This window comes from Strongylocentrotus purpuratus, unplaced genomic scaffold, assembly GCF_000002235.5.
Source record: "Strongylocentrotus purpuratus isolate Spur 01 unplaced genomic scaffold, Spur_5.0 spur5_scaffold_1, whole genome shotgun sequence".
NCBI lineage: Eukaryota > Metazoa > Echinodermata > Echinoidea > Camarodonta > Strongylocentrotidae > Strongylocentrotus > Strongylocentrotus purpuratus.
Window position 1 is genome coordinate 47,847,025 of NW_022145594.1, and position 14,746 is coordinate 47,861,770.

Here is a 14,746-nt window from a genome sequence, read left to right on the forward strand (position 1 = left end):
AATCTAAAAGATCACGACGTTTCGTATGCTACTGCGATACTTCGTCAGGTGATAAAAACTACTGTAAGCAAGGGTCTTTTATACTCTACGGGAGGACCGGCGGAGCGGTCCATAATTCGATCGATAATTGGAACAATAACGCACAATGCCTATTGGTCGACGCACACGGTGATCGACCAATCACCAGGCCGCTGGATTCGGCTGCTGGTTCGGCTAATGCACCAGGCCTATTGGCCGACGCATACGGTACTCAACCAATCAACGGGCCGCTGGATCGGACCGTCTGCTGAATGGAATCGACCGGTGTTGGCTGGCAGGACGGCGAGTGTCATGGCGGCGTATCGTCCGCATCCAAAATTCGGGGATATCGATCCCGTTGTCTCTGTTGAAATTATTAGGATTGAGACGGATATTGATAGCTTCTTTCACCCTCCGTGTATACCAATGCCGTTCCTGGGAAAGGCACTGAACCCCGTCCCAGTCTGGTTGATGCTGGTTATCCCAAGCATGTTCGGCTACGGCTGAGTTGTCAGTTCGACGGAGTCTGACGTCCCTCTTATGCTCAGTGATTCTTTCTTTTATCGGACGGGCAGTTCTACACATTTTTACATAATATCAGTGAAGGGATGTTCCTTTGTCTACCACAGCAATTGTTGAGGGCAGAATGAGGAACTGTATTATTTTGTCCTCTTTCTTTGTCCGTCATGTTCATAGTGCCTCCCATTAGAGTTTATTTCTCTTATATTTCTCTGGTCTCTTGTCTCGCTCTTTGTCTCCTTTTCATTTTTTCATTTCCTTCCTTATCTCCTTTGCTCTTTTTTCTTCGTCTATCCTTTCAATACCCAATATTTCTTCTCATCCTTCTCTTCTGACTATTTCTCTTCTTCCCTCTGTCCATCATAACAGCTCCTGCTCCCTGTTGCCCTATCAGTTCTTTCATTTTCCCAAGAGCCTTATCACAAAGTTTTCCTCAGTATTTTGAAAAAAACATGATTAAACAATAATCATTTGATAATTTCATGTATTTTGTTGTTTCCCTTGTCAGTGTTTATTTAGTAAGGACAGAGGCGGCGGACCCGGGGGGGGGGGGGCAGGGGGGGGGGGGCATTGTGCCCACTTTTTCAAGTACCCACAAAGTGCCCCCTTTTCCATAGGAAAAGTGCCCCTTTAACTTTGTAAGAAGCGCCCCTATTCCTTTAATATGTGCCCCTTTTAATTGTTTAAAGTGCCCCCTCCCCTTTCCACCTCTGATATGTGCCCCTTTTGTTTTGACACGTACCTCTTTTCCCTGACAAGTTCCCAGTTTCCTTTGCAATAAGTGTCTATTTTCCATTCTCATAAGTGCCCTTTTTAATCTCTAGTAGGTGCCCCTTTTCGGGTACGAGAAGCGCCCCTTTTCACTTTTGTTAAGCGCCTCCTTCACCTCTGATAATTGCCCTATTCAAATCTTAGAGGTGCCCCTTTTACTTTGACAATTGCCCTTTTTCCTTTGTAAGAAGTGCCCCTTTCCCTTTTAATAACTACCTCTTTTTAACTCGGATAAGCACACCTTATATTTTCACATGTGCCCCCTTTCCTTTCTAATAAGTGCCCCTTTTCCTTATGATAAGTGCCCCCATTTAACAAATAGCCCTTCGCCTTTTCATCAATGCCCCTTTTCACCTATGAAAATAGTCCTTTTTCATTCTCCTACTAGTGCGCCTTTTCATGTCTGGTAAATGGCCCTATTCAATTCTGAGAGATACTCGTTTTATTTTGACAAGTGCCCCCTTTTCCTCCTGATAAGTGCTCTTTTCATCTCTAATAACACCCCTTTCATTTTGGCACGTGCCCCTTTTCCTTCCTAATAAATGCTCCTTTTCCTTCATAATATTCGCTTTTCATAAAAGCCCCCTTTCACCTCCAATAAATGCCCCTATCAAAATCTGATCGGTGCTCCTTTTCTTTCAACAAATGCACATTTTCCTTCATTATTAGTGCCCCTTTTTTCATTCTCATAAGTGCCTCTTTCATATATGGTGTGTGCCCCTTTTCAGATGCGGTAAGTGCCCCTTTTCACCTCTGATAAAGTTAACCTTTTTAACAATGATACGTGGCCCTTTTTCTTTCTTATGAGGAACCTATCCCTTTTTCAGAAATGCCCGTATCAAAATCTGATGGTTGCCTCTTTTCCGTCGACAAATGCCCAATTTCCATTCTCACAAGTGCTATTTCATCCCTAGTGAGTGCCCCATTTTCACCTCTGATAATAACCCTTTGTACTGTGACACGTGCTCCTTTTATTTTCTAACTTTGATGTGTCACATTCAAAGAAACATACCTTGGGACAAATCAATTGTACACGTACTTCACAAAATGACAACATTTGGTAATGGTTACAATTAAGCAGATTTGTGAATTTTGAACGGAGAGGAAGTATGAATTGATGATATAATTCACATACACTGTCGCTCATATAATTTATGGAATTATTTTGACAATGATTTATTCCTAACAGAACTAGATGATAGTATACATTCTCAGATTTTATTGAATGATAATTTGCCAGTGTTTCCTTTGCGTGAATGCTAAAGCATGTGTATGCTACTATGCGTATAAACTAGGGGACCTACGCCCTTAAGTCATAAATGACAGTAATGAGGATTAATGCCCCATAAAAGGGCACTAATATGGCACATCGACACGGTTTTGATCCTGGGGCCTCACAGTTACGAGGCCATTGCTTGACCACTGAACCATGTCTGTGCGCACTTGGGCTAGGGTTAGGGGGCAGTTCCCACAAATAAAAATAAAAAACGAAAATTCAATAAATTTTCAATAATTCATTGAATTTCCCCCCGGTCCCCAACAGAAAAAAAAAATCTTCTGTGTGCCCATATATATAAGTGTATATAATCGACTATATTGATTTTGTTTGAAAGATAATATTCTTATTGATTTATAATATGGATGAAGAAAACATCATTCTACTTCTTACGCTTTGTTGAATTACAAGATAAAGTTCTTTCTGCAACTAATAATAAACATTTGATATAGGGGTATTTATGAACCTGTCAAAGGCTTTTGACATAGTTGATCACGAAATATTATTATCAAACTTACAATATTATGGAATTAGAGGAGTGCCTAGCTTGCAATGGTTTAAAATTAACCTAACAATAGGGTCCAATAGCTACTAATCGTTTTATATTGTATTACTCACAACGTACCCCAAGAGTGAATCCTGGTTTCCTATTATTTTTGCTATATATAAATTGCATAAAGCTTCTGATAAATTTGAATATATGATGTATGCAGGTGATACTACAGACGCATCCAAATATTGTTGAATTAGAAAGTAATATCAATGATGAATTGGAAAATATATGTGTAAGGTTTAAATCAAAGATACTGTTGATAAACCTAATTAGTAGCACAAATTAGGTGACATTCCATAATAAGACTTGTAAAATAGCCAATATACTAAAGTGGTATCATTCTCAAAATTGATGATATTCCTTTACTTAAGACTAATACCGTTTATTTTATCTTGGTGTACTTATAAGTAGTAATAATCTTTTGTCATGTATGAAATTTGCAATGATTTGCTTGTTATATATTTGTGAAAATGCAAAAGAAAAAGAAAATCAAACAGAATTAAATTAATCAAATCAAATCATATCAAATATGTACTGGGAAGTTTCTAAATGTATCGGTATACTCTATAGATTGAAAGATACGATTCCTGCATTCTCTTATATAATGCATTTATGATGTCACTTTTCAATTATTGTATTGTTGTATGAGGTAATAGTATCAAACAAAATTGGATAAATTATTCAAACTACAAAATAAAGCCCTTAGGATATGCTTAGGCTGTCATTATCGTACTCACTCTGCCCCATTGTTTATGAAATTGAAAACACTGAATATCATTGATTTGTCTTTTTTATTCGATTGCACTGCTTGGATTTAATTTCCAAATAAATATTTATAGAAGGTTTACTTTGAATAACGATGTTCATAATTATTATACTCGTGGGCGAGACTCGTTTCATTTTTGGCCAGTAAAGACAAATATATTTTTTTTAATCCGTAAGAAACAATTTCCCTGGCATTTAGAACTCTCTTTCTCCTGAAATATCCTCATGCAAGTCTTTAACATTATTAAAAAGAAGCTTGAAGCAGCATCTTATATCTAAATATCAATGATTCTTGTACCAATAATTACATTATTCAACGTTACCTAATTTTTTTTCTTCAAATGTATGATGTTGTAATGATTACTTCCACTTGTGTTACCTGCCATAAACGATGCCCCTGTCATGTTTTGTCATGCATGTGTCTTTGTTTAGTTTTTTTTGTATATGTAAACTCTTAACTACCGTTCGGGGGACTATGCCTCCACAAGTCCATTTGACCTTTTATTTCTAGTTCCCTATTTTAATTTTCTTATATGATGCAAATGCTTATTATTGTATATATCTTTGTATCGGTTTTTATTGAAAATGGAAATGAATAAAAGTGAATCGAACTGAATTAAATTGAATACTTAGAATCCAGTCTGCCTACAAAAATTGTTGCTATGTCGGGCAAGTCTCCGGTTATCTTTTAGGTTTACAAGAACAACCTTTGTTTAATATGTTAGGAAACCGGACTATGGCCCATGGCCACAAGCACACAATGTACGCACCATCTCCACTCGTACTCATGATCGAGCGTACGTTGACTGTACCGTACCCCGCGGGACGCCTTTTTTTATTTTCGAGAGAGAGAGAACGATGAGGCGGGGGGGGGGGGGGGTCGCAGTATGGTGCACACACACCTGCGCGGAAGCAAGGTGTATACAATTATCGAAGTTCTGTGGGTCGAGGATCGAACCCTCGACCATATCCATTCAAGCGTTTTAACCACTCGATCGGATGCATCCGGACGCATCCGATGAAACGGCCAGTATGAATGCTACAGAGGAGAAAAAGGCGATTAAATAGCCGATGAAAAGAAGAGAAATAGGCGAATTAAATTCTCGTTCTATCGGTGTGACACCGATGAAACAGCCACTGTGAAAGCGTTCAGGAGAAAACAGCGATTAACACAGCGATTAAAATGGTCAAAGGTCGCAGTGTACCAGATCGGGATTACAAGATGGAACGGTTCAATTCCTAGCATCTGCAGAGGATAGATCATTAAAAGTGTTGATAAACGATGTTAAAAATATCACAATCATGCAAATATGATTCCTTTTCTTAGCCATTAATGCATTCTAATACTTGAACTTCACAACGGATTAACCAATAATGCATTCTTCATTGTCATACACTCTTTACACTCATGATTATTGAGCAATATCGTGTAGGTCATACGTTTGTGTCTAGGCTACTTTTTAGTCAACGACCACTTATTACTGATATTACCATTTCCCACAAAATTACGCCAGAAGATATAACCATACGCGTGTTTTGCCGTGTTTTGTCGAGTAATATTTCAAAATTATAGTTCCACCCATAGCTGGGAGAAGAGAGACAATTGTATGTGATCGGTCAGTGCTTTCATGGAGTCTCAAAATAGTGCCGTCCCATAGAGATTGTAGGTGAGAGGGAACTATAAGCCAGTTCGTAGATGCAATCTACGCATAGGCAGATAACGGTCATTTGTACTAACATTTTAAAAACCCATCGAGACAAATACTGGATTCGTGCTCATGAATTTTATGAAAATCATTATTCATTTATTCACCGACAGCACGTTCTCTGATACACGGCCGGGTGGGAGTATTCTTCTCAAGAGGTCAAACAAACGGCAATCATGAAGCACCTCCATTACTTCGGCAGTGAGTATTCCGAAATACACACAGCGGAACGCATATTTTTTATTTTTCCAATAGCCTGTGATTGTACGGCTTTAATTTTAATAAACCCACTCTCGAAGAGTCTAGCTAGCTACGAAAGCTTGGAAAGAGGTCACAAACAATTAGACTTTGATTATTTATTGATTTGCCTCCCTATTTATGAAGGCAAACAATAAACTGTATAAATACTGAGATTCGAACACACAACTCCAACGTTGTATTACGCTGTCCTTACCGATTGAGCTGATGCAGTGGCGGATCCAGCCGGCGGGAAGAGGGGGGGGGGGGGGGCCCAATCCCTGAGAAAATATTAGTTGCGACTCAGCCACCGGTGAATAAGCGGGGGGGGGGGGGGTAGGAGGCACTTTTTTTTTGGTCCAATTTTTCAGGAAATATTTTGCGCCAACTCAGTCTTTTTTTTTTTTTTTTTGTGGTTGACCCGTCAGCCCCCCCCCGTGGATCCGCGCCTGCAGAGGATCCAGGGGGGGGGGTAGCCAAATCTTAATACAAAATTTAGTGCCGACTCAGCCGGCCGGCGAATAAGCGGGGGGGGGGGCGCTTTTGTTTTTGTTTTATAAAGGTAAACTTTACGTTATTATCCTATTTTTTATCGTTTTGGGGGGCTAGGGGGGGGGGGGGGTCAGGCCGGAATAATCGCTACGTGGATCCGCCCCTGAGCTGATGAAAGGTGGGCTTGCATTATTATTTTAACCCTATCACCAACCTAAACGGTTACCATGTGCGCACAATTCAAGCTGTAAGAATCACATGCCGCTGTGTAAATAAAAATTACGCCAGCGGGACGTCTCCATGTGTAAAAGATCTGTGGATATTTGGGGGTCATTTGTAACAAAGCTAACGTACTATAACCTGTTTATTCGTAGCTTAATGATTTTACCTATGACCGCGCACGTGTGAAACAATTATCTGTATTTATTTGCTATGGTTCCACTAAGCCACTTACGTATTTGGAAGTTTGCCCTGATGACTTGCTCTCCCTCCTCATCATTGACCCTGGCCTCGCACGAGTATACTCCAAAGAAACGATCCTCTACGGCGTCAAAGTGAAAGACTAGTCCAGTAGGTAGGATGCGCACTCCTTCCACAAGTTGTCTCACTTTGAATAACAAGAGAGTAATTAAAAGGATTTTACTAGTATTAAAGTCAAATTGGAACAACAAATATTTAGATACAACATTAAACATTACAAGGGTCAAGGGGGACAGTATTATGGTTCAATTAATTTCACGTTACTATAAAAGGCGTCATAATTTTTGCATCAAACTTTAAAGACAAAGTTGAGTACCTGTCATGCAATAACATCCTAGAAGTTATTCTGGAGGATTAATAATGTTGTCAAAAGGAACAATTCTGCGGCAAGAATTTTAGAATCATCAAATTATGACAGATTGACTAAAATCACAAACATTTAAAATCAACGGCCACTAACTGAGACTACACATTAAGAAGCTTCAGACTCTGATCCAAAATGAGCACCTATTTATTTCTTCAGAATCTATCTGTTTTAGGTAATCCGCCGCGGAGCGAAACAGAGCACCTATTGATTTTGTCAGAATCTATCTTTTCAGGTGATCTGCCGCGTAGCGGGACAAAGCACCAATATATTTCGTCAGAATATTTCTTTTTAGGTGATCTGCCGTCTAGCGTAGCAATGCACCTTTTGATTTCATCAGGATCTTTCTTTTTTTGTTCTTCCTTTTTTCCCCTTTTTTCCGTATGGAAATTGTTTGGTTTATATCTTATGAATGACATGGTTTAATGACGATGAAATTGTCATGACATGTGCCATATGCATGATCATTGAACCTAGTGAAAATATTTTTGATTCATGTTAATGATGCGTGGCGTCATCTAGGCGCCATTTTGTAAAAGGCCACTGAAGGAAAACAATTAAATTTGATTCGATTAGGTAATATTTGGCATTGTTGTTTTGAATATATCTCGTCTATCTCTATTCTGATGTCTCCCATATTTTGTTATGTTGTAGCTGAGACTTCACTCTACAAATAAACCTAATTAATTAACAAATGATTTAATATTTGATCAGAAGATGGGATCGTGGTCAAAATTCCGATTTAAGGTGCCATTATGGTTTTTACTTGTACGTGTTATATGAATGGAGGGTGTGATTTTTTTTTCAAAGTCCTAATTTTTCATTGACTATGTGTTATTTGATGTCAGATCAGCTGCATAGTGTATCAAATCTCACAATGAGCTTGTAAATAGGCGTGTTATATGCGTGGAGGGTATTTTTTTTTTTAAAGACCAAATCACCCATTAAGTGTCTTCATGTGATATGTCTTGATCAAAGCGGCAGATCACCTAGTTCGTCTCCGTGACGATTTCAATGTCTAGTTGTGAATTATTTCTTGTCCTTTTCGATGCATGAATACACTTCAAATCCAATCTCTGTATCATGGGACATTGCTTCCTAGGGATAAAACAATGAGAAATGCTCCAAAACGCCTTTCCCACTTTTACAAGACGTTTCCTTAAAGAGAAGGTTGAGTTCTGGGAAGAGGTAAACAATTATTTGTGAGCGTTATCATTGTTATTATGCAAGGGAGGAAGAACATCAGATTAAACATGTTCCCTGAAAAGCATGGCTCTTCAAATGCCTTCATATTCTAAATATGACATGAAACATCGTAAAAATCGGGGGGTAGGTTTTTTTCGCCATGTGCTCGTGTAGTCCAATATACATCATTCTGTGTACAGTGCTTGTAACTTTGCCAAGATTTGGCCAAATTTCTTATCATTTTGATGATTCCAGAACCTTGCAATACACACGAATACTTATATACTAGATGATCAACCTTTTCTGACAGATTCCACACCGTTCCTTTCACAATGCAATCACATGACCAGAACTCAACTTTATCTTTAAAGAAACAAAACAAAACATAACATTGCTCTAAGAATAAAACAGAATGATTAATCTGTTGAAGGAGTATGTCACATGCAACGGCGTCAATTTCTCCTGAATAAATTTTGGCATACTAGACAATTTTTTTACTTTACATCTAATAATGCTATAACCAAAACGAATTTACACTGACTCCAAACCGACCACTTTTTGACTAATTGGGGGTAATTTAATTGTTTGTTCTCCTGCACATGGTCTAGCTGATATCGGTCTGGTGTGGTGTCGGCATTACCCTCCTTATTTGACGAACATGACGCTGCATAGACCAAATGTGAGTGTTGTTACCAACCCATCTCGTAGTGTTTGGAATCAACACATGTATTCTGACAAGGCATTTTCTGTATGTAGAGAGTAACATGTTACCTGGTCTGATGCTATTCCCAATGAACCACTGAACAGACGCATCATCTCTGTTAGGTACACACTCTAGGTCGACCACGCTACCTGCTGCAACATTCAAAATGCTAGGAGATCTCTCTGTAAAGGCCAGTGCCTCACTGCGTCGACTCTCGTTGAACCTTCTCTCTACGTTTGGAGAATATGCAACTGTTACATTCTTAGAACGTAACCAATGAAGATATCTTGACACGCTTGTGTAGAACCCGTATTCCCCCTCCTTATTACACCCGACGCCCCAGCTTACAATACCCAGTTGATACCACCGTCCATCATCATGACGAAAAGCAAATGGACCCCCACTGTCGCCTAGGCAAGCGTCCCGCAGCGGACTGTGGTAACCTGCACAAAACATGCTGTCAGTAAACTCCCCTTCTTTTTCGTGAACACTCTCCTCGCAAGTGTGCCGGTCAACAATAGGTAACTCCACCTCCTTCATAAACTGGTTGGTTGGACCACTGAAAGTCTCTTGTCCCCATCCGGTCACGCGTCCGGTCGTGCGTTCGTTGATACTGGTCTCCATGAGACGACTGGCTAGACCCCAAGGGGCCAGGCAAATAGGACGAATGTAAGGAGTGAACTCCCACAGTGGTGGGTCGATACGTATCAGGGCAATGTCATTATCATAGTTTGTCTTGTCATAATCTTCATGCACAATTATTTCCGCTGGCTGTCGGCTCTTTTCGGACTCTTCTTTTACGTATGAATCATGGTCACCGAAAAATAAATTAATGTTTTCCTTTAGAATCAATTTTTTGTTCTTGTCAAGCATGCAATGCGCAGCAGTCAAAATCCACCTCTGGTCCAGGAGTGTCGCACCGCAGGTGAAGGTCCATGAATTCACAGTCCTTTGTTCCCAAATTCGGACCATGTAGGGCGCCGAACCATGATTTGCTATAATTCCTCCGACCACACGGCCTGCTTCGTTTAAATTTTCACTGCTCCAGTCGCTTGAACTTCCAGCGACCTCGGGTTGAGCAACTATTACTTGCGCTGGTGAGGGAGTAGTTTGTGATTTGCTCTCTTTCCAGTAAGTAATTGTGCCGCAAACTAGGAATAAAACAATACAAAGAAAGTACTTGTAGTCATTTTAGTAAGAGTAGAGATCAATTAAGCTCTTTTCAGCATTTCAATATATGACATTCAATGATTTAGAAGCGAGTTATTTCCATTGAGTGAAAAAACATATATTATATATACATAATATTAGCTTTCCGTAACCATGTTTATAAGTCAATAATAGTAGAGGCTGGTAGTAGTAGTAGTATAGTAGAAATAGTAGTAGAAGTACCGTGAGGAGTAGTAGTAGTAGTAAGCAGTAGCAATGGTAGTAGTTAGTAGTAGTACTAGTAGCAGCATTGGTGGATCCAGGATTTTCCACAAGGGATGCCAAAGCCAACGTGTACGCTATAACCTACGGACGCTCTCGAGTTTTTTTCAATTCAGCTTATTTCAGGTTTTTTCTTTTCTTTTTGGGGGGTCTTTTTTCCCCCTCTTTTTCCTTTTCTCTCTCTCTCTCTCTCTCTCTCTCTCTCTCTCTATCTATTCTCTCTTTTCCCCTATTCTCTATTGTCAGGCCGCCACAAAAAGGGGAGGGTCGCGGTCGATTCGTCCCCTCCCCACCCCTCCCCCACTCATCACATCCAATATAGCCGACCCGTCACTCAGGATAGCAATTTGTTTTCTACACTGTTAAGGTGTTCTGCCGCGTAGCGTAGCAGAGCACCTATTGATTTTGTCAGAATATATGTTTTTTCTTCTTTTTTCCTTTCTTTCTGTGTGGATTGTTTTCGCTTCATATCTCATGAATGACTTGTCATTTCTGAATGATGATATGCATATATACACTTCAGGGCTAGTTGTCCTAGGGGTTGTTGTCTGGGGATAGTTGTCCGAGGAGCAGTTGTCCTAGGGGATAATTTTCCTAGGGGGTAGTTGTCTGGGGGTAGTTGTCCTAGGGGGTAGTTGTCCTAGGGGACAGTTGACTGAGGGTGGTTATCCGTGGGGTGGATGTCCAGGGGGTAGGTGTCCGGATACGGTCTCAAAGGCTTTGATCCTAAGAATGAAACGCCGATAATACCAAACAACAACAACAACCTACCTGTAGAAATGTCAATCTGAGGTGGATCAGTCAAATAAAGCCAGGCATGTACTCGACCCTTGGTTCGCCCGAACTGGTCACGAGCAACGCAAGTGTACTTTCCTACATTTTCATCCCTTATATCTTTCAGATATAGGTTTCCTCCAAGCTGCAAGATAAAAGAATCAAATAAATAGAACCACTTGAATGTATGGAAATACATCTTATATATAAGCCTTATTTAATTCATGAAAAGATCAGGGGCCCAAGTTTATTCAAAATAGTTTTTATTTATATATATTTTTTCTTTTAAAGAATGTATTCACATCCCCGGAATATAATGTTTAATTCATGAAAATGATTTTATTTCGTTATTTCTTGGCGGCCGAAAAATTAGGACGGGCTTGAACATTTCTTCCTCTCATTTTCAAACGTCACGTTTGTTCACAAATTTCCGGAGTTTGTCTCGTTAACGGAGGACATCCAATATCCTCCAAATACGTCCATCTCTCTGACTTATCAATCGAAAGTCACTGTTTGTGCAATATCATGGTTTAACAAAAGATTTCAGCTGTGAGAACATGGCCTTTTCCTCAATAAACAGATAATAAGAGCAATAATAGAAGAGTTCCTATATATTGCATTATTCCTTTGAAAGGGGTCTCAACACGCTTAGGAAAAGTAAGAAATAAATCAATTACAAAAGCAATTTTCATCAATACATTTGGCTCATGAAGGATAAAACCGGAATAACTTTTCTTTGAATATTTTTAAAAATATAGAAAAATGACAATTTTCAGTCTTTTTTCATTAGCTAATTGATTTCAACATTCTTGCTTCGAACACGCACATAATTGAATTATTTCTTGTATTCTTCCATACGATAGCAAGTGTATAACATTGATCCCAGTTCGAAAATGCGACAAATATGGGCCATTTAGAAAAGCTATTGAATTCAAGAGACCCCAGTGGGCAACTGCCCTTAATTTAGAAAATTAGTAACTCACGATGAGAAGGTTTCCTTGTTCCAGCGGTCGCCCATCCTTCTCCCAGATGACAGTCCATGTGTTTTCTATGGGAGAGCACAGGAACTGATGATCGTCACCGATATCGACATACGCATTCACGGGAACGAATTCGAAGTAGCTTCGGGGGTCGAAAGCTGTCAGCAATGCAAATTAAGGCAATGAAGGAATTAAATGAAGGAACAGTGGCTTATCTAGACATTGGCGTGGGGGAGGGGGGGGGGGGGTCGGAAATGTCCATGCAAAACCAATGATGATCCATGTAATTCAGCAAGAAAATCTTTTTCCCGACCCTGTTTTTTATTCCGACAGACGTTATCATTTTGATTTATAAAATTGTATGATTTTAATATGTATCATATACAAGTAGCTGTGGTAATTTTGTTTCCTGATTGGACGTTTTGGGGTGGTGGCTCTCCATTTGCCCTTTAAAATGCGCTTGTGTGAAGGAGGTAGAAATGAGACAATTCATACAATTTACTTCGTTTTGTTTGTATGAACAATAAACTTAACTCTTAGTATTGACAAACCAACCTGATACTAGGCAATCTATTCTACCAGGAATGATATTTGAGAGGAAGGAACTTACTTATACTGGCCTCTGATCTTATGCATTCCCTGTCTCCAGAGTATACAACGCACGAGTAGTTTCCTCCGTGTCGTGCATCGAAGCTTGGAATGATTAGTTGGTTGAGATGGTTGATGAAGATACCGTCTACAGCACCTTAGGACGAATTTGATAGAAACCAACCATGTTATGTTTTGTTTTTATGGTCTCGAATTACTTTGAAAATGTATCGCTATGTAACACCTTTACCAGATTGGCAGGGACGCAAAATAAACACATATTACCTACTCACGCCGCCAAACGGACTCAATACCGACTCTTACTACCAAGAAAGACACTTAATTGTCTTTAAAATGGCATTCCGTCATAAAAATACATAGCGGTTTGTAATATCTTGTTTCCACAAAATTGACGTTACTTTCAAAACGGATAAAAAAAGGATCTTTAATTAATCTTTCACCCGGCACCCCTAGAGAATTTATAAAAACGCTGCACTAGACGACGAAACCTCTACATATTTCGTGGATGTGTGTGGAAATTGTGTATGTGTGCATAGGAATTTATTGTCGTTGTAGAATTATCTGAGACTATTATTGTTACAATATTTCTTGCCCCTTGTTGAATTTTTCTCGGGCTTTCACTGGTCTGCTTCTCTCTCTCTCTCTCTCTCTCTCTCTCTCTCTCTCTCTCTCTATTGTGGGGGTGTTTTTCCTCTTCGTTCTCGATTTATTTGTATCTAGTTAATTTAATCGAAATTATACAATGCAAAATGTTACTATTCACTGATTCAATGCATGATTTTACTATTAGTTTTGTTTTGGTTCATTGATCGGCTTCCCATAAGAAGACCGTAAGTGTCATGGACAATACAAGGCTCTTATCGACTTATGAGGAGAGCCGAAGATTTACTTTTTATTTACTATTTTGATATCAAAACTAATAGTCAAATCATGCATTGAATCAGTGAATAGTAACATTTTGCATTGTATATTTCGATTAAATTAACTAGATACAAATAAATCGAACAAAAATATTATTGCAAACACTGTTTCGTAAGTTTGAATATTCGAGAACGAAGAGGAAAAACACCCCCATAATAGAGAGAGAGAGAAGCAGACCAGTGAAAGCCCAAAATGTTATTTAGGGTACGCATATGCTCGTTCCCTCTTTTTGAAAGCACCCCCTATCTGAGGACTGCCAACATTTCCGAACCCCCCTTTAGCGGGCTTTTCGCGGGCTTTTCCTGCCTTGGAGACCCCCCTAAATCAGGAAAAATGCTCAATGTACCCCCCTAAATTCGGAATAATTTCTCAGGAGTCCAAAGAGATGAGAGAAAAAAAGAAAAAACATACCCTTTTTAAAGAAATCTCCGGGTGAAAAGTAAAAATAGCCCTCTTGTACCATGTAACTAAACCTGAATTGTTTTTTTTTAATCGGTTTTTGATGATGTCCCCACCTGAATCCAACCTTTGCCCATCTTTGAGCCATGTCAGGGTTGCATCTTGGTCGCTGACCCGGCACCCCGGCTGGAATAGATCTCCTTCAGCTACTTCTAAATTCTGAGGTTCTTCAAGGAAAACCAGATCGGGATTACAAGAGGGAACGGTTCGATTCCTAGCATCTGCAGAGGATAGATCATTAAAAGTGTTAATAAACGATGTTAAAAATATCACAATCATGCTAATATGATTCCTTTTCTTAGCCATTAATGCATTTTAATACTTGAACTTCACAACGGATCAAGGAAAGCCAGGTCTTGATTACAAGATGAAACGGTTCGAGTCCCAGAATCTGCAGATGATAGATTATCAGAAACGAAATTATGATTCTTTTTTTATCCAAAAACATTTTTCCTTCAGCCAAATCTTTAGAAATTCAAGAGGTTGCATTATTTTGTAATGTC

The 14,746-nt window shown here is 39.3% G+C and overlaps 1 protein-coding gene and 1 long non-coding RNA gene across 2 annotated transcripts; both read right to left on the bottom strand.

Moving 5' to 3' along the window:
- Nucleotides 1-227: 227 nt before the first annotated feature.
- On the bottom strand, nucleotides 228-11,495 carry LOC100891686 (coagulation factor X). The gene is made up of 4 exons (XM_030978863.1): nucleotides 11,272-11,495; nucleotides 9,138-10,220; nucleotides 6,792-6,944; nucleotides 228-382 (listed from the first exon to the last, which is right to left on the bottom strand). The coding sequence occupies exons 1-4, from the start codon at nucleotides 11,471-11,473 to the stop codon at nucleotides 228-230; spliced, it is 1,593 nt and encodes a 530-aa protein (XP_030834723.1). The 5' UTR covers nucleotides 11,474-11,495.
- Nucleotides 11,496-12,263: 768 nt separating this feature from the next.
- On the bottom strand, nucleotides 12,264-14,459 carry LOC115921511. Its single transcript, XR_004062921.1, has 3 exons — nucleotides 14,300-14,459; nucleotides 12,865-12,999; nucleotides 12,264-12,412 (listed from the first exon to the last, which is right to left on the bottom strand). It is a non-coding gene; the product is annotated as an uncharacterized LOC115921511 (long non-coding RNA).
- Nucleotides 14,460-14,746: the final 287 nt, after the last annotated feature.

Coding starts and splice junctions, on each gene's coding strand:
- LOC100891686 (XM_030978863.1), bottom strand. CDS start 11,473: ATGTATTTCCATACATTCAAGTGGTTCTATTTATTTGATTCTTTTATC. Junction 10,221..11,271: donor TCAGATTGACATTTCTACAG/GTAGGTTGTTGT, acceptor TTTTATTCCTAG/TTTGCGGCACAATTACTTAC. Junction 383..6,791: donor CAGGGCAAACTTCCAAATAC/GTAAGTGGCTTA, acceptor TAATTTCAACAG/AGACAACGGGATCGATATCC.